Source organism: Aethalodelphis obliquidens, unplaced genomic scaffold, assembly GCF_003676395.1.
Source record: "Aethalodelphis obliquidens isolate GAN/ISIS:26980383/991018 unplaced genomic scaffold, ASM367639v1 scaffold35, whole genome shotgun sequence".
Taxonomy (NCBI): Eukaryota; Metazoa; Chordata; class Mammalia; order Artiodactyla; family Delphinidae; genus Aethalodelphis; species Aethalodelphis obliquidens.
Genome location: NW_020837979.1, coordinates 14,976,933 through 14,994,973, shown reverse-complemented (window position 1 = coordinate 14,994,973; position 18,041 = coordinate 14,976,933). Strand labels below are relative to the sequence as shown.

Genomic DNA, 18,041 nt, shown 5'->3' with positions numbered 1-18,041 from the left:
GTAGAATGCCCATTATATAACTGTACATATGTTTGTATGAGCAAGAAAAATATCTGGAAGGATACATGTCAGCTTGTTATCAGAAGGAATTCCAGAGCAGTAGAATGGTAGGAAGGAAGGAAAGGAGATTCTTACGTTGCATTTTTTTGTGGAATCACCTCACAGTTATATTTAAACTTACATAAGTTCTATGATGTAGGCAGAGGATAGGGACAGAGAATGAATATAAATGAAATACTTCAGGCTATTTTGCCCGCTATTCCCCTGAAGACCATTTGCCCAGAGAGTACAAGACGGGAAAAATCAATGTACTACTTCCTCTTCCCATCACAGTTCCCATGAGCCTCTCTGGGTCTGAGCATTTCCCCACACTGATCTGTGCTTAGCTGAGAATTTTTTTTGTACAAGGCCTAAACACAAGCCATCTGCCTTACCTAGAGCTTAATTAAAGAAACAGTGATCTGTTCCAATGTTGGAGAAAAACCTGTTGTGTTATACTTGCTGAAAGAAAATATGTGGGTTTCCAACATAATACTGTACTCCTAGGGAGGGATTTTCAAGGTAACATTAAATACAATTTTCATCTTAGAGGCTGACTATAGCACCTAACCCCCTCCTGAGATACAACTCCACTGCTGTACTGTATACTCTTGTGCTACAAACTGTATTATAACTTTTGTGACTTTAAAACAATAGAAAATAATTCAATGTTTTTGTATCTCTAATATACATCTTTTAAAAAGTCTTGAAACACATACCTGCTTACCAGTGAAACCCTGGCAAATAACCTTCGTATCTTTATCCACATAGAGATGCTTCCTGGAAGCTGTATAGGAGCAATGCCGAATTCCATTCTGTTGCACTGAAAAGTAAAGAAAATATGACACATTATAATTTTTCCAAACTTTTGGACTATGAATTTAACCTGGTGACAAAAAAAAAAAAAATCTTCTAATTCAGGAGCTATCTTGTGATAATGGCAACTTTAAATGTCACTTTTTAAATAAGATGTATTAAATACAAAAACTAATTAAAGAAACAAACAAGAAAAGACACTGTTCTATTCTCCAGAATCCCCTATTTACTGAGAACCACAATTTTGTTGCTTTTTCTGAACTGAGAAAGAAGAGGTTACGTTTATAATTTTTATTCCTCAGCAAGAAACCAGGGGCTCACATAAACAGCTCAAATTAAATCCAGGAACTAAAAACTACGTATCACTCTTACTAATAATGTTTACTAAACAGCCACATGCTTTCCCCATTTGACCCAACATTTTTAAGCCCAACATCAATAAGCAAAAGACGAGCTAAGAGGCAAACTTTGTGACAATTACTAAGAACTACTTTGCAACTCATTCCCCAGTAATAATATTAACATTAAATGTTAAGTCATAGAATAAAACTTATCTAAAGTATAATCCAAAATTACTTAATTTGGTCTCTTCTGATGTAAGTCTCAAGACCTCACATATAAAGGAAGTAGGGAAAATAAAATAAATAGGAAAAGTAGATGAGGGAGAAACATGTAAAAAATATCTAAGTTACTGTCAGCAAACTACCTCAGTGGAAACTGAGAAATCTTAAGTAGCTCCTAAAGCCAGCTCCCCATATTTCAAAAATCAGTAGAAAGAGCACAGATGATTTACGTGGGCTGCCTTCTAAACCCCCATTAGAACCCCAACCTGCTGTCTCTGTGGTCCATTCCTGGCCCTTTCAAAATGCCAGCATCTATCACTAAGGTAGCCCATGAAAGCTAATAGGCCCAGAAAAGGACATCTCATCATAAACTTGTCCAGGGTTCACTCAGTGCTTTTTCTCCTGAATCACTGCTCATACCCTCCTAAATCCTCAGATCTCAGATTCCGTAACTGATCTGCTTCTGGCCCTTTGAACATCCCTTGATTCATCTTCAACTCACGTACTGACCTCAGCTTCCAACAACTTTGAATCCTGTAGTCCCCTGTACCTCTAACGAAGAGACAGGCCCGGAATCTGCCCTGACCAACCAGGAGAGGAGTATTCTGTGTGCACACAGATCAGATGCATTCTTGGCCTAGACTATGCTGAACAAGGGACCCTGAGGGGGCACTGAGGGTCCAGTCCTGGCCCAGCATACGCAGCTAAGCACCTTAACCTGGGCCAGTGAACACTACGACAGGAACTGTGGCCTGAGAGCCCACCCTAGCCAGGGCTTGCCCTTGGTTCCCAGTTCTCCCAGCTGGAGACACAGAACCACGATACCTATGGAAGAGCTTTACTCCCTTCTGCTATTCTTGGCAGGACTTGCCCAACAGTCCCTCCCACTCCTGGAATATTCAGTAAATAGCCCATCTATCAGGAGTTTCCAGACAGGAAAGGTACAAGATATGATTACAAGAGCAAATAAGATCAGAACATCTGGAGCCCATACTTGATAAAAGGAAATACTTGCTTTTTGAAGGTAAAGTTTAGTCCTCCACAAGTACTCTTACACTCTACCTTAACAAAGGAGACATCAGACAGTTCAAGTCTCCTTCCATGGGGCAGAAGTGGCCCTGTCACCCTGAGAAAGCACAGGTCTGTCTACATTCATAAAGCATGGTCTCAATACCCAAACAACTCCTATCACTACCTTCTCCTATTCCTTCCCCTACTCCAGACCTCCTGGATCAACTTTATGGAGCTCAAGACTTCACAGCACCAGAATTCTGGTGCTCATAAAAACTACATCCACCAAGTATGATGAAGAGCAGCTCACCTACCAGACAGCCTTGTGGCCCCAGTTGACAAAGGGCCACAACCTTGTGGCCCTTTGTCAACTTGTGCAATGACCCTGCCGTTCTACAGCATCTAGTGAAATGGATCTTGGGAGATTTATCATGCATATGTGTGTGCGTGTGCTCTTCCCATCTACGGTATGAGCCCATACCTAGGCTTCAGGTAAGCTAGAACTAAGAGACTATCATCACCTTTGAGCCAACCCCAAAATACATGTTCAAAGATAAGGAAATGAAATTCCTGACCACATTCTGTCCCAACAAGAAACCTGTACAATGCCGGACAAGGTAACACTGGTACTGAAATGAGAGGATGCTAGAATCAAGCACTTACGAAACCCAGAGAAAAACCTGAGGCACCCAGCAAGCCACGGTGCTCCATAATCACCATAAATGTCTTTTTAATTCCAGACACTGGAAGACGAACCTGCCCGATCTCTGGCCCTTTACACCATGCACACTCTCCCAGTTGCCATGGCTGTGAGGAGGACCCCAGACACCTGCCACTCCATGCCACCATGACACAGGTAACAACTGGTGGCCCTATTTAAGGTAATACTGTTATCAAATCAGTGATAAGTCTTACCATTGGTGACATCAGAGAATCAAGGAAATTCTTTCTCTTTTGCCATTTGTTTCCATTCAGACAGAAATAATGCAAAATATGTTTATACTCCAAGTAAAACTCACCAAATTTTAAGTCACTTATGTCATTTTCCTTATTCTTCCCCACCACAGACAACCCAAGCCCAGAATCACAGGTTGGAGGTTCCCCAGCGAAAGCAGCCTCTCCTCATCTCCACCTCTGCACCGCTTCACCTTCCCTCCCACAATCCCACCACTCTCTAATCTAGCAAACTACCAGCTGCTTTAAATATTAAATCTGTCAGACTGGTCACTTTCTTTCCCTGTTTGATTTCTTCTCCATCCAAATTATCAATCAAATGCCTTAATTAAAAAAAAAAAGCCTATTCTACCTCTGCTGAAGAATGTAAAGAGGTTTAAGTACAAATCTTCAATTGTCCGTCCACTGCTTAAAGAAGCCCAATCATATTTTGGTTTTAAACACAAACCTGATCTCTATGACAAAACCACCAAGTAACTACAGTAAGCTATTTCCTAAAAAAAACCTTGAACACAGGACATAGGTTAGTGGCCAAACCATCTTATAAATATTTCTCACCTTTCAATCAGAGTCAATGTACTCAATCTCCTGAGAATTTCTCTTGCATTAAGTTCATATAAGTTCACATTTAAATAAAACATTGCACAGTGAGGAATCTTTAAATCTTCACATCACATTCATGACTTGTGAATATAATGGGGGGTTTGTAGGGGATCTGAGATTAAGAAGAATGGAAACTGTGACCACTTTCATGCGGTATCTAATCATAAGCACCACACCTGCCCACTGGAGAGCGCACACATTCTGTTACATTCTTTACTGCGTTATTTCTAAGTAAAATTATTTCAGGCTAAGTTTTCTTTCAAGATTATTTTAAGTCTCATTTAAATACTTTCAGAACTTCTAACTATAAATTCCATGAGTGTAAGGACCATGTCTTGTACACCTTGGTGCCTCCCATGGCATACGGTACAGTGCCTTACGGAGTATGTGCACAGGAAATGTTTGACTGAATTTCAGGACAAGAGATAGGATCTATGAGAAGAAACACCTATAAATATCAGAAGTTCCATCTCTTTCTGTGTGAACTGGAAAAATGTCCATCTTTAACTCCCATTACCAGGAAAGGGGAAAAAAACCTACGTCTATTTTTGTAGAGATGCAGAGATTCTTGGTTTCCCAAAAATTCATACAAAGAGTCCAGCCCTAAATGCTACTAGCAATCCTCAAAGCTGTATCAATGTAGTACAAATTCCATGCTAAGCTTTTTTTTTTTAACAAATGAAATCCAGGAAGCAGTAATGTAATACGAATGGACTATTTCACTACAGAAGAAAAGAACCTAAAGCAAAACACAGCATAGTCAGAGGTAAAGGCAGTGACAGACCAGGAGAGTGGTTTCATAACACCTAACAGGCAAGGAGGACAACCTTAGCAACCTGAGCAACACCAGGGGCCAACAGGATGGAGGGGACCAAAGCCGAACAGAAAAATGGACAAAGGCCATAAACAAGAAACATAATTGGTGACAGATAAATGGTAAATCGACATATGATGTGATCTCTGACTTCACTAATATTAAGAAAATGAGTATTGTTAATTAAATATTAGGGCAGCAGAGAGGCCTGAAGTCGGCCACCAGGCAGAATTTCCCAGTGCTGAAGGCCTTGGGTCATCTCCAGAGAATGTGGGTGGAGTCGCTTTCTCTTCAGGTTCTTAGGAATAAGCTAGCCTAACCTTGGGACTGCATCCCAAGCAGCTGAAAGCATAGCCCAGGAACCAGACAGGCCTGGGCTCGAGTTTACAGGGCAGGTCTTGTGATCTCCCTTGGCCTTAGTCTTCCCTTCTGTAAGTGGAATAACAGCTGCTCATGAGGAGGCTGTGATGTTGATATGAGATGACACCTGTCAATTGGGTAATAAAGGGTCTGGTACACTCCCTAAACTGGGTTCACATCCTACCTAAGTACAAAAGTCAATCATTTCTAAAAAGAGAGAATATATAATTCATATTTTAAAATCACATAAGTCCAATCAGAAGTGTTTTATGTCTCATGCATATCCTATACATGTTTACGTATAAATATATTAATCCATGTCTACATATAACATATAGTAGGTACACATATATTAGTAAATTTTTACCATCTAAAACATTTTTAAAGGTGCATCCTCACTGTAAAAATGGGGATAATATTATGTATCTCACAAGCAATATGAGAATTAGATGAGTTAATAATATATAGAGCATGCAGAATAATAATTAGCTATTTCACTATTAGCTATTTATTACTGACACAGAATGAAAAGACCAAACTGCTTTGAGATGTTCACTGTGCCAGGATGTCTGCCAGACACAAGGGGTTCAGGGGTAAACAAGATGGACTGAGGACCACGTGAAGCTTCCTGCCCTGTAAGACAACTAAACATTAAACAAAGAAACACAAAACCACAAAAGTGCCCACTGTAATAAAGGCTGTGAAGTAAAGGGACTGAGTAATCTGAGAGAGAAATTTGTATCGGTCAGCCACATGCAGAGTCCTCTCCCTGCAGAGAGCAACCACATCATTTACAAGATGGCTGCAGGGTGGATGCAAGCTGCGGCCAAAAAGCACCTGCCCAGATGGGACTCAAACCACAGATGGCATTGTGTGACCAGTACTGTGCTCCTAACCAGTAACCCGAGACTGCTGATGAAAATACTCCTCCAATTCCCCTCTCAAACTATGTCCTTGTTACTCATTTATTCCTGCATGTATTCCTGATTTTAACAAATGTATTATTAATCATATGTATTATGCATATATAATCTGCAGGCTATTGGGGTCCCTACCTACAGGACCTTAAAGTATAGCAGAGTAGCTCAGCAGTCGCTTACTTCCAAACCCCAAACAATCTACCGTTCAGATGCGAAATTATATATTCATTCAGTATTTACTTACAAATGAAGTGTAATTGGCTCTAAGTATCATATTTCATCAAATCTAAAACACCACTGATTTTAAGAAGCACTATTAAGCACCAGTATGAAAAAAATGCTGCCAATTTACTGTAAGATACCATCAATTATAAGATACATCCCAATTTTAGAAATGTTATAATGTACAAAAATGTGGGTCTATGGCAACAAAATGCCTGTCCTTTGGTGAAATGAGATTCTTCCCCTATACTTAGAGAAATTATTTTTAACATCTTCAATTAAGTTTTTATGGAAAAACAAGTTTGAGGTCAGAAAATCAAGTCACTTTCTCATGGCTACATTGATACATTTAGATCGAGGCCATTTTGTACTTCTGGAATAAAGATTTGGTTCTTGGATGCAATGACAAGAGACACTAGGTATCAGAAACATCACTATTGAGGGTCCCCTTTTCCAAGCTACACTTCTAAATGTCTTCCAGATTCCAAAAACAGTCTTACACAACTTGGCAAACACATGGAAAAGGCAGGTGACACCTTTGAGCAGAGTAGTAACCTTCTCAACGAACCAGTGAGGTTGCCAAAGAAAAAGAAAAATCAGAGCTTCGGAAAAAGAAGGCTCAGGGCTTCCCTGGTGGCGCAGTGGTTGAGAGTCCGCCTGCCGATGCAGGGGACACGGGTTCGTGCCCCGGTCCGGGAGGATCCCACATGCCGTGGAGCGGCTGGGTTCGTAAGCCATGGCCGCTGAGCCTGCGCGTCTGGAGCCTGTGCTCCGCAACGGGAGAGGCCACAACAGTGGGAGGCCCGTGTACCGCAAAAAAAAAAAAAAGAAAGCTCAGAGTATCACCCAGCATGTATTTAGTAGAAAGGACACTGCAGAGTCAGAAGACCTGAGCTCTAGTACCCATTCTGATATTGCCTAGGAAACTTTTGGGGCTTATTTTTGCCAAACAAAGGTATGGGACCTTTTGCCACTTTTGCCAAACGAAGGTATGGGACCAATTGGCATGCAAGGTTCACTTTTTGGCATCAAAATACCGTAATTCTGAAGTTCAAAAATACTGGCTCTTGGGCTTCCCTGGTGGCGCAGTGGTTGAGAGTCCACCTGTCGATGCAGGGGACACGGCGTCGTGCCCTGGTTCGGGAAGATCCCACATGCCGCGGAGCGGCTAGGCCCGTGAGCCATGGCCGCTGAGCCTGCGCGTCCGGAGCCTGTGCTCCGCGACGGGAGAGGCCACAAGAGTGAGAGGCCCGCGTACCACAAAAAAAAAAAAAAAAAAGAAAATACTGGCTCTTGAATAGACATTTTTCCAAAGAATACATACAGATGGCCAACAGGTACATGAAGAGGTGCTCAACATCACTAATCATCAGGGAAACACAAATCAAAACCACACTGAGATTTCACTTCACACCTGTTAGAATGGCTATTACCAAAAAGACAAGAAATAATAAGTGTTGGTGAGGATATGGAGAAAGGAAACCCCTGTGCGCCTTTAGTAGTAATGTTATTGGTGCAGTCACTATGGAAAACAGTACTGAGGTTCCTCAAAATACTAAAAATAAAACTGTCATATGATCCAGCAATTCCACTTCCAAGTATTTATCTGAAGGAAATGAAAACCCTAACTTGAAAAGAAGCCACGTTCATTGCAGCACTATTTACCATAGCCAAGATATGGAAACAACCTAAGTGTCCATCGATAGAAGAATGGATAAAGAAAACGTGGTATATTTATTAATATACACACACGGACACACAATATGGAATATTATTCAGCCATAAAAAGAGAAAATCTTGCCATTTGTGACAACACACATGGACCTTGGGGGCATTACCCAAAGTAAAATAAGTCAGGCAGAGAAAGACAAATACTGTATGATCTCACTTATATGTGGAATCTAAAAAAAAAAAAAAGAAAGAAAGAAAGAAAGAAAAACAGAAACCTGAGCTCACATGTAAAGAAAACAGATTGGTGGTGCCAAAGTTGAGGGGGAGGGGACAAGTGGCTAAAGGGGGTCAAAAGGTACAAACTTCCACTTATAAAATAAGTCATAAGGATGTAATGTACAGCATGGAGACTATAGTTAATAATACTATATTGCACATTTGAACGTAGCTAAAAGAGAGCAGATCTTAAAAGTTCTCATCACAAGAAGTAAAAATGTATAATTATGTATGGTGATAGATATCACAATAGACAGAGAGACATTACAATATATACAAATATCAAAATATTAGGTTGTACACCTAAAACTAATATAATGTTTTACATCAATTATACCTCAATAAAAATAAAAAATACTAGCTCTTGTTCCCTATTCTCAAAGATCCAACTTACAGGAACTACTGGCTTATGTTTAAAGCAACCTTGCACTACCTCATACTTCTTGAAAAGTTTCACTATTTCAGTTTCAAAGGTGCTTATAAAATCCTTAAGCTTTCTCATGGAAGAAATCTTTCTTATTTTTCATTTTTTTTTTCTCTCCCCACTTCAACTGGGTTCTTTCTCTTTTTTCCTAAGAACTGTTTTTTTTTTTGGCTCAGTAATTTCTATTGATAAATATTCTAAGCTGCCCCCAACAGGTCTCTGGAAGGCATCTACAAGTGTTTGGGGTTTTTTCCTAACTCAAATCAACATTGCAACACTCAAGACCTTCAGCACTCCCTAGCAACTCTAGTTCTATTACTAACCTCAGAGCCTAAATAATTTGTGACTGCCTTTAAAAGAAGTTTGCAATGTGATACTGTCGTGGCTGCGGTTTTTCTAGTGTGAGTGGAAATGGGCTTAGAAATGTGGCATGGGAAAAAGATGGGGGAGATTAAAGGTTTTTAAACATTAACCCTAGAGTTTGTAACCTCTCTAATATAAGAGATACCTTGGTTTAGATCTCAGACCTCTCAAACCATTAGTGACAGAGTAATCACGTGACTAGGATAATTCAAGGCCACTCCAGCAAGAGAAGCTAAACTAGATAACCTCTTAAGCCCTCAGGATCCTGAGAGTCTAAGAATAAAGAAGTTCCAGCTATGTGAGAACAGGACTGTTAAGTATCGCTAAGGGTGGATTCAAGATCCTGATCTTTTAGACACTCTTTCTTCTCTAGACTCTGCTCCTAAGACAGCAAAGGATTTTTCAGAAATTCAGACAAGCAAGACCCCAGAAGAAAAAGACATGGGTATAACAAATCCCTTTTCTCCTTCTGCCTACTAAATTATCCTTTAAATTATATAATAAAAATCTCCAGAAAACATTCCCAAATAAACCCAACTTCTTCCTACTTGCTAAGGTTTGTCCTCAAGTGATCTGGTAACTAAGTGTAGCTACAGAGTGTACAGTCATCACTGTACACTTTTAAAATGTAATCTTCTCAAGAAACGAACTAAGTCTCATCCAATATTCAGTAGCAGCAGTAGAATTAGAAGCAAAGCAGAAGAAAGGGAGAGAGAAGAAAACTAACTTCGGTTGAGTGTCTATCGCATTCCAGGTGCTTTATATAAATTGTTTCACTTATTCTGCATGGTGAACCCAGATCATCCTGTACTTCATCATTTCTAGGATGCACATTTGTTTCATTTTTTTAAACATTTCTTAAATCTGGATGCAACTGATAACCAATGGCGTGTCATAATTTTAATTAGCAATCATTTCCCACTTTTAGTGGTAGACCAAACAGCAGTGCATCTTACAAGTGATGGTGTCTCAGATTCATTAAAACATGGTAATGTTTTCAAGGTACGTGAAACAGAAATTGAGAAATAGATTTAGAAACATCCCCCAGAGTTATTACATAGACTGTACAGGACTAGCCAGACTTCAAACCCTGATGTGGCTGGTTCCAAAGTCTTTTCCTACACAACCTACCTAACAAACACAGAGACTTTGAACACAGCGAGAATTTTCAGCAGTCAGCGTTACTAGCAACCTTGGGTGTTAAGTTTTCAGGAACTGAAGAATTCACACCGCCTGATGGAGATATTACAAATAAGTTGGTTAAGGTCCCAGCCAACCCTAAGCTTCTAGGAGTTTTCTGGGCTGTGCACCCTTCTGGAGATTCAACCTACAGTCTACGGAAAAGACAATTAAAAGTGTACGACAGTCCTGTTCAAGGCTCAGCCTCATCCTCCAATTTCCTACTGATATCCTCCCCCTACCTCTCAACCCACTCACCCTCCCAGCTTAGTTCATCCTGGACCACCTCACCTCTCATGCCCCAAAAGAGCCTGTTTAGATGCCGCCCCCATCCCGCCGCCACTCATCACCATGGGATCAAAGGTGTGCCCCCGGATCTGCAGGACTCCAGACCCGAATCCTGGTTCAGCCACTCAAGGTCCCTGCCCGCCAGCTGCCTAAGCCAGGCCCCCGCCCCCCATATCCAGCAAAGCTCCCTCCATCCCAGAGGGTCCCCGACTTGGGACCCCCGCGGAGGGCCCAGCCGCGTCCTAGACTAGGACGCCGGGCCCGGGGGGCCGGGAACTCGCGGAGGCTTGGAGGAGAGAGCCCCGGCCGGACTCACGGAGGAAAGCGCGGGACAGGAGGCGGGCGGCGGCGAGGCCGCTGCTGCCAGAAGTCATGGTCGCAGCAGCACGGGCAGCAGCTAGGGCTGCGGTCATCCACCAATGACACTCCAAGGCCCCCTGGAAACCCGACAGGAGCCGAGGCGCGAGGAGGAAGTGGGTAGCCAGAGCGTTCGCCGGAACGAATGTCCCTCCGCAGAGACGTCTTCACCCAACACTGGTTCTTGCAGGTGGAGGAGAAAAAGGGCATCTTAACGAAGAAGTAGACAATAGCTCGTCTCTTCCCCGGAAACGTAGGTTTGATTCAACATTAATAACAACGGCAGCTCAAGGGAAACCCCACTGATGCCGGCCGGCGCGGGGTATTGTGGGAAATGTAGTTCGATGGCCTCCACTTGTTAGTAGTTTAAACGGGGGCCTGCGGGAAGGGAATAGAAGGAGAAAAGGGAGAGTCAAACCCAGGGGACGCGGTGTCAAAAGGAGTGAGGAAACAGTGAGGCGAGGTGCAAAGAGCAATGCAGAACTTTCCAAGGCCCTTCCAAAGCCAAGGTGCCGACCTTTCTTCATTTCCCCGTCTACCATATAGAGAGGATCATACTCCTCACCCCCTACCCTTGCGAGGACCGGGAAGAATTACCAAAGGGAACAGTGACTCTGAACTCACGCAGTGAAGATGAGGATGTGAAGAGAAAGACCAAAAGCTACTTTCCTGGCACCTAACTTCTTGGAATATGGATCTTTTGGTTAAACAAGCTGTCATGCAGCCTTCGGCTAGCACTAAGTGAGTGCCTCTTCCCTGGGGATCCTGGAGGACTGAAGTTACAGGTCAAGCGTGACCGCTCCTTGTTCGGAAGGAGCCTCCGAGAGTTCTAGAGTCAAAGGGTTAACAAGAGATAAAGGAATCCAACTCCCTGCCTCCAGCCATGCTTCTGAGAGTCCTCATCATTATCATCAATGAAGTTATGATTCTAACTCACTTTAGTCATGATAATTTACACGGAGATACGTGGTGTAGGAGTGGGATTACCCAGGGAGATTGCCCAGTATTTCCTCTATGACCCAGATATTGCCATCCCTGCTTGGACTTGACTGCGCACAAAATCCCTCCCTCATCTAAGGGATCATGTCCTTGCTATCATTTAAATACTCTCAGTGGTTTCCAGATATGTCCGGTATGAAGAATTATTTTAAATAGCAATGTTCTTCTGAGCTTTCACATGATAATAGTTATATTTTTTATTTCATTTCATTAATTAAATGCATGATGACAAAAAATATATAATTTTGGCATGATTTTAATGAATTTTTACTTCCGCAAGGACCAGGATTTTAGTTTGTTTTGTACACTGACGGTATCATCAGCACCTAGAACAATGCCTGGTACAAAGAGAGAACTCAGTATTTATTGAATTGAACTGAATTGACATATAAAAGAAATACCATATACATTATGTATAGAATCTACACACAATGTTTGATGGACCTAAGGATATTTCAATCCCTTGTAATAACTACACCTCCACCCCAATTCCATAGCTCATTGGTAGGAGGCTATTGCACTAGACACTAACTATACCATTTATCTTTATATGCAGATTGATTTTGGAGTCAGACAGGTCTGGATTCAAATTCCAGCTCTGCCACTGGCTATGTGACCTCTGGGTCTCAGGTTTTCTCACTGAGATGGGGATGAAACTCTCTAACTCATAGTAGGATTATGACCAGTTAATGCATTAATATGTAAAGTTTTTAGTACCTTGTAAGCATTCAATAAATAGTAGCTATTAAAGATAAGAACTTTCTTCTTCACATGACAGGATGATATTTTGAAGTTTTTACTGATGTCAGTAACCAGATGTGGAATAGGATATTTCCATTTGGCAACAAGCCATAATTACCTCCACATCCTATGAAAAGGAGCCTAGAAGCTACCTCTCTCCAAATTTCCTTAAGAGATGCCCAGACTTCTCTTTGGATTCTCATTCTCACTCCTTGGCACCTCTAATAAGAAAAAGACTGGAATTCATTGAATAAGAGACTTCTTTTTTTTTTTTAACATCTTTATTGGAGTATAATTGCTTTACAATGGTGTCTTAGTTTCTGCTTTATAACGAAGTGAATCAGCTATACATATACATATATCCCCATATCTCCTCCCTCTTGCATCTCCCTCCCACCCTCCCTATCCCACCACTCTAGGTGGTCACAAAGCACCGAGCTGATCTCCCTGTGCTATGCGGCTGCTTCCCACTAGCTATCTATTTTATGTTTGGTACTGTATATATGTCCATGCCACGCTCTCACTTTCTCCCAGCTTACACTTCCCCTCCCCATATCCTCAAGTCCATTCTTTAGTAGGTCTGCATCTTTATTCCCCTCTTGCCCCTAGGTTCTTCTGACACTTTTTTTTCTTTTTTTTTTCTTTTAGATTCCATATATATGTTAGCATACGGTATTTGTTTTTCCCTTTCTGACTTACTTCACTCTGTATGACAATCTCTAGGTCCATCCACCTCACGACAAATAACTCAGTTTTGTTCCTTTTATGGCTGAGTAATATTCCATTGTATATATGTGCCACATCTTCTTTATCCATTCATCTGTTGATGGACACCTAGGTTGCTTCCATGTCCTGGCTATTGTAAATAGAGCTGCGATGAATATTTTGGTACATGACTCTTTTTGAATTATGGTTTTCTCAGGGTATATGCCCAGTAGTGGGATCGCTGGGTTGTATTGTAGTTCTATTTTTAGTTTTTTAAGGAACCTCCATACTGTCCTCCATAGTGGCTGTATCAATTTACATTCCTACCAACAGTGCAAGAGGGTTCCCTTTTCTCCACACCCTCTCCAGCATTTATTGCTTGTAGATTTTTCGATGATGGCCATTCTAACCGGTGTGAGATGATATCTCATTGGAGTTTTGATCTGAATTTCTGTAATGATTAATGATGTTGAGCATTCTTTCATGTGTTTGTTAGCAATCTGTATATCTTCCTTGGAGAGATATCTATTTAGGTCTTCTGCCCATTTTTGGATTGGGTTGTTTGTTTTTGTGATATTGAGCTGCATTAGTTGCTTGTATGTTTTGGAGATTAATCCTTTGTTATTTGTTTCATTTGCCAATATTTGCTCCCATTCTGAGTGTTGTCTTTTCATCTTGTTTATATGGTTTCCTTTGCTGTGCAAAAGCTTTTATGTTTCATTTGGTCTCATTTGTTTATTTTTGTTTCTATTTCCATTTCTCCAGGAGGTGGGTCAAAAAGGATCTTGCTGTGATTTATGTCATACAGTGTTCTGCCTATGTTTTCCTCTAACAGTTTGATGGTGTCTGACCTTACATTTAGGTCTTTAACCCACTTTGAGTTTATTTTTTAGTATGGTGTTAGGGAGTGTCCTAATTTCATACTTTTACATGTAGCTGTCCAGTTTTCCCAGCACCACTTATTGAAGAGGCTGTCTTTTCTCCACTGTATATTTTTGCCTCCTTTATCAAAGATAAGGTGACCATATGTGTGTGGGTTTATCTCTGGGCTTTATATCCTGTTCCATTGATCTATATTTCTGTTTTTGTGCCAGAACCATACTGTCTTGTTTACTGTAGCTTTGTAGTATAGTCTGAAGTCAGGGAGCCTGATTCCTCTAGCTCTGTTTTTCTTTCTCAAGATTGCTTTGGCTATTTGGAATCCTTTGTGTTTCCATACAAATTGTGAAATTTTTTGCTCTAGTTCTGTGAAAAATTCTAGTTCTGTGAAAAATTCCAGTAGTTTGATAGGGATTGCATTGAATCTGTAGATTACTTTGGGTAGTAGAGTCATTTTCACAATGTTGACTCTTCCAGTCCAAGAACATGGTATATCTCTCCATCTATTTGTGTCATCTTTAATTTCTTTCATCAGAGTCTTGTAATTTTCTGTATAGAGGTCTTTTGTCTTCTTAGGTAGGTTTATTCCTAGATATTTTAATCTTTTTGTTGCAATGGTAAATGGGAGTGTTTTCTTAATTTCACTTTCAGATTTTCATCATTAGTGTATAGGAATGCAAGAAATTTCTGTGCATTAATTTGGTATCCTGCTACTTTACCAAATTCATTGATTAGCTCTAGTAGTCTTCTGGTAGCATCTTTAGGATTCTCTATGTATAGTATCATGTCATCTGCAAACAGTGACTGCTTTACTTCTTTTTTTTCCTATTGGATTCCTTTTATTTCTTTTTCTTCTCTGATTGCTGTGGCTAGGACTTCCAAAACTATGTTGAATAATAATGGCAACAGTGGACACCCTTCTCTTGTTCCTGATCTTAGAGGAAATGCTTTTAGTTTTTCACCATTGAGAATAATGTTTGCTGTGGGTTTGTCATTTATGGCCAAATGTTGTATATATTGAGGTGGTTCCCTCTATGCCCACTTCTGGAGAGTTTTTTTTATAAATGGGTCTTAAATTTTGTCAAAAGCTTTTTCTGCATCTATTGAGATCATCATGTGCTTTTTATTCTTCAGTCTGTTGATATGGTGTATCACGTTGATTGATTTACATATATTGAAGAATCCTTGCATTCCTGGGATAAACCCCACTTGATCATAGTGTATGATCCGTTTTAATGTGCTGTTGGATTCTTTTTGCTAGTATTTTGTTGAGGATTTTTGCATCTATGTTCATCAGTGTTATTGGCCTGTAGTTTTCTTTCTTTGTGACACCTTTGTGTCACAAAGTGATGGTGGCCTCATAGAATGAGTTTGGGAGTGTTCCTCCCTCTGCTATATTTTGGAAGAGTTTGAGAAGGATAGGTGTTAGCTCTTCTGTAAATGTTTGATAGAATTCGCCTGTGAAGCCATCTGTTCCTGGGCTTTTGTTTGTTGGAAGATTTTTAATCACAGTTTCAATTTCAGTGTTTGTGATTGGCTTGTTCATATTTTCTATTTCTTCCTGCTTCAGTCTTGGAAGGTTATGCATTTCTAAGACTTTGTCCATTTCTTCCAGGTTGTCCATTTTAGTGGCATATAGTTGCTTTTAGTAAATTTTCATGATCCTTTGTATTTCTGCTGTGTCCATTGTTACTTCTCCTTTTTCATTTCTAATTCTATTGATTTGAGTCTTCTCCCTTTTTTTCTTGATAATTCTGGCTAATGGTTTATCAATTTTGTTTATCTTCTCAAAGAACCAGCTTTTAGTTTTATTGATCTTTGCTGTCGTTGCCTTCATTTCTTTTTCATTTATTTCTGATCTGATCTTTATCATTTCTTTCCTTCTGCTAACTTTGGGGTATTTTTGTTCTTCTTTCTCTACTTGCTTTAAGTGTAAGGTTAGGTTGTTTATTTGAGATTTTTCTTGTTCTTTAAGGTAGGATTGTATTGCTATAAACGTCCCTCTTAGAACGGCTTTTGCTGCATCCCATAGGTTTTGGGTAGTCATGTTTTCATTGTCATTTGTTTCTAGGTATTTTTTGATTTCCTCTTTGATTTCTTCAGTGATCTCTTGGTTATTAAGTAGTGTGTTGTTTAGCCTCCATGTGTTTGTATTTCTTACATATTTTTTCCTGTAATTGATATCTAGTCTCATAGCATTGTGGTCAGAAAAGATACTTCATATGATTTCAATTTTCTTAAGTTTACCAAGTCTTGATTTGTGACCCAAGATATGATCTATCCTAGAGAACGTTCCATGAGTACTTGAGAAGAATGTGTATTCTCTTGTTTTTGCATGGAATGTCCTATAAATATCAATTAAGTCTATCTTATTTAATGTATCATTTAAAGCTTGTGTTTCCTTATTTATTTTCATTTTGAATGATCTGTCCATTGGTGAAAGTGTGGTGTTAAAATCCCCTACTATGACTGTGTTACTGTCGATTTTTCCTTTTATGGCTGTGGGATCTTCCTGGACCGGGGCACGAACCCATGTCCCCTGCATCGGCAGGCGGACTCTCAACCACTGTGCCACCAGGGAAGCCCCCCCACTATTATTGTGTTACTGTCGATTTCCTCTTTTATAGCTGTTAGCAGTTGCCTTATGTATTGAGGTGCTCATATGTTGGGGGCATAAATATTTACAAATGTTATATCTTCTTCTTGGATTGATCCCTTGATCATTATATAGTGTCCTTCTTTGTCTCTTGTAATAGTCTTTGTTTTAAAGTCTATTTTGTCTGATATGAGAATTGCTACCCCAGCTTTCTTTTGATTTCCATTTGCATGGAATATGTTTTTCCATCCCCTCACTGTCAGTCTGTACGTGTCCCTAGGTCTGAAGTGGGTCTCTTGTAGACAGCATATATATACGTTTTGTTTTTTTATCCATTCAGATAGTCTATGTCTTTTTGTTGGAGCATTTAATCCATTTACATTTAAGGTAGTTATCAAAAGGGAGTTCTTCTGAGTCATGAGTTGTCAATTTAATATTCTTTTTTCCCACTTCCAGGCAAGTTGGTGGGAAAGGGCTCCTAACAACAACAACAACAAAAAAAATAACAGACATTAAATCCCAGGCTAACTCCTTGAAGAAATTTATGAGCCCACCGTTGTGCCCTAGAGTAGATCAGGTCAAAGAATGCTCAAAAAACTTGAGTTTGGATGGCCGACCTAACCCAGAGATTATTGTCTGCTTCCTGCCTGGAGAACTCTAGGCAGGAGGCTGGTGGAGCAGCCTTCATTGACAGGCAGGGCAGTATTTGGTGTGGCAAAGTGTGTAATATTCCTGTGGCTGAAATGGATGTTAGGAAAGAAAGCTGAGCTTCCCCCTAAGAGGATCATCTGCTGAGACAATGAACTCTAGAATAAAAGACCATGGAAGACCCTCACCACCTGGAGCAGGAGGGCACAGAGGGAGTTACAAGAGGTCAGCCAAAGAGCATACAACTCACATCAGGATACTATGCAGATGGAGTTCCCTAGTCAGGGAAGGAGGAGAGGAGCTATTGAAAAATCCACAAAGAGCCAGAAACCTAGAGCATGTGGACCCTCAGGATAGAACCACAAATAGTGCCATCAAAGAGATTTTATCCAAACATCACCCCACCCCTGCAGGCCAAGAGCAAGGGAGTAAAGGGGAAGAGGAGTAAAAAGAGAAGAAAAGAGACCTTACTCCTTTTAGCTGCAGATTGGGGAGCCATAGATCATGCCAGACCTGTAAGGGGGGAAGGAGCTTTGAATTAGGTATACTATTGAAGTTTAAAATTGGATTGAATGGGACTTATCATTATTCATTTTTAAAATAGGTTATTTAT

The 18,041-nt window shown here is 40.4% G+C and overlaps 1 protein-coding gene across 1 annotated transcript in view; it reads right to left on the bottom strand.

Annotated features, from left to right (window-relative positions):
- Positions 1-10,995, bottom strand: part of SUCLG1 (succinate-CoA ligase GDP/ADP-forming subunit alpha) — a 36,041-nt gene extending 25,046 nt beyond the window's left edge. The window contains exons 1-2 of the mRNA XM_027129215.1: positions 10,820-10,995; positions 759-862 (exon numbers count right to left, since the gene is read on the bottom strand). Of these exons, the coding sequence (XP_026985016.1) occupies positions 759-862; positions 10,820-10,916 (201 nt within the window). The 5' untranslated portion in view covers positions 10,917-10,995. The remainder of the gene's footprint in view (positions 1-758; positions 863-10,819) is intronic.
- Positions 10,996-18,041: the final 7,046 nt, after the last annotated feature.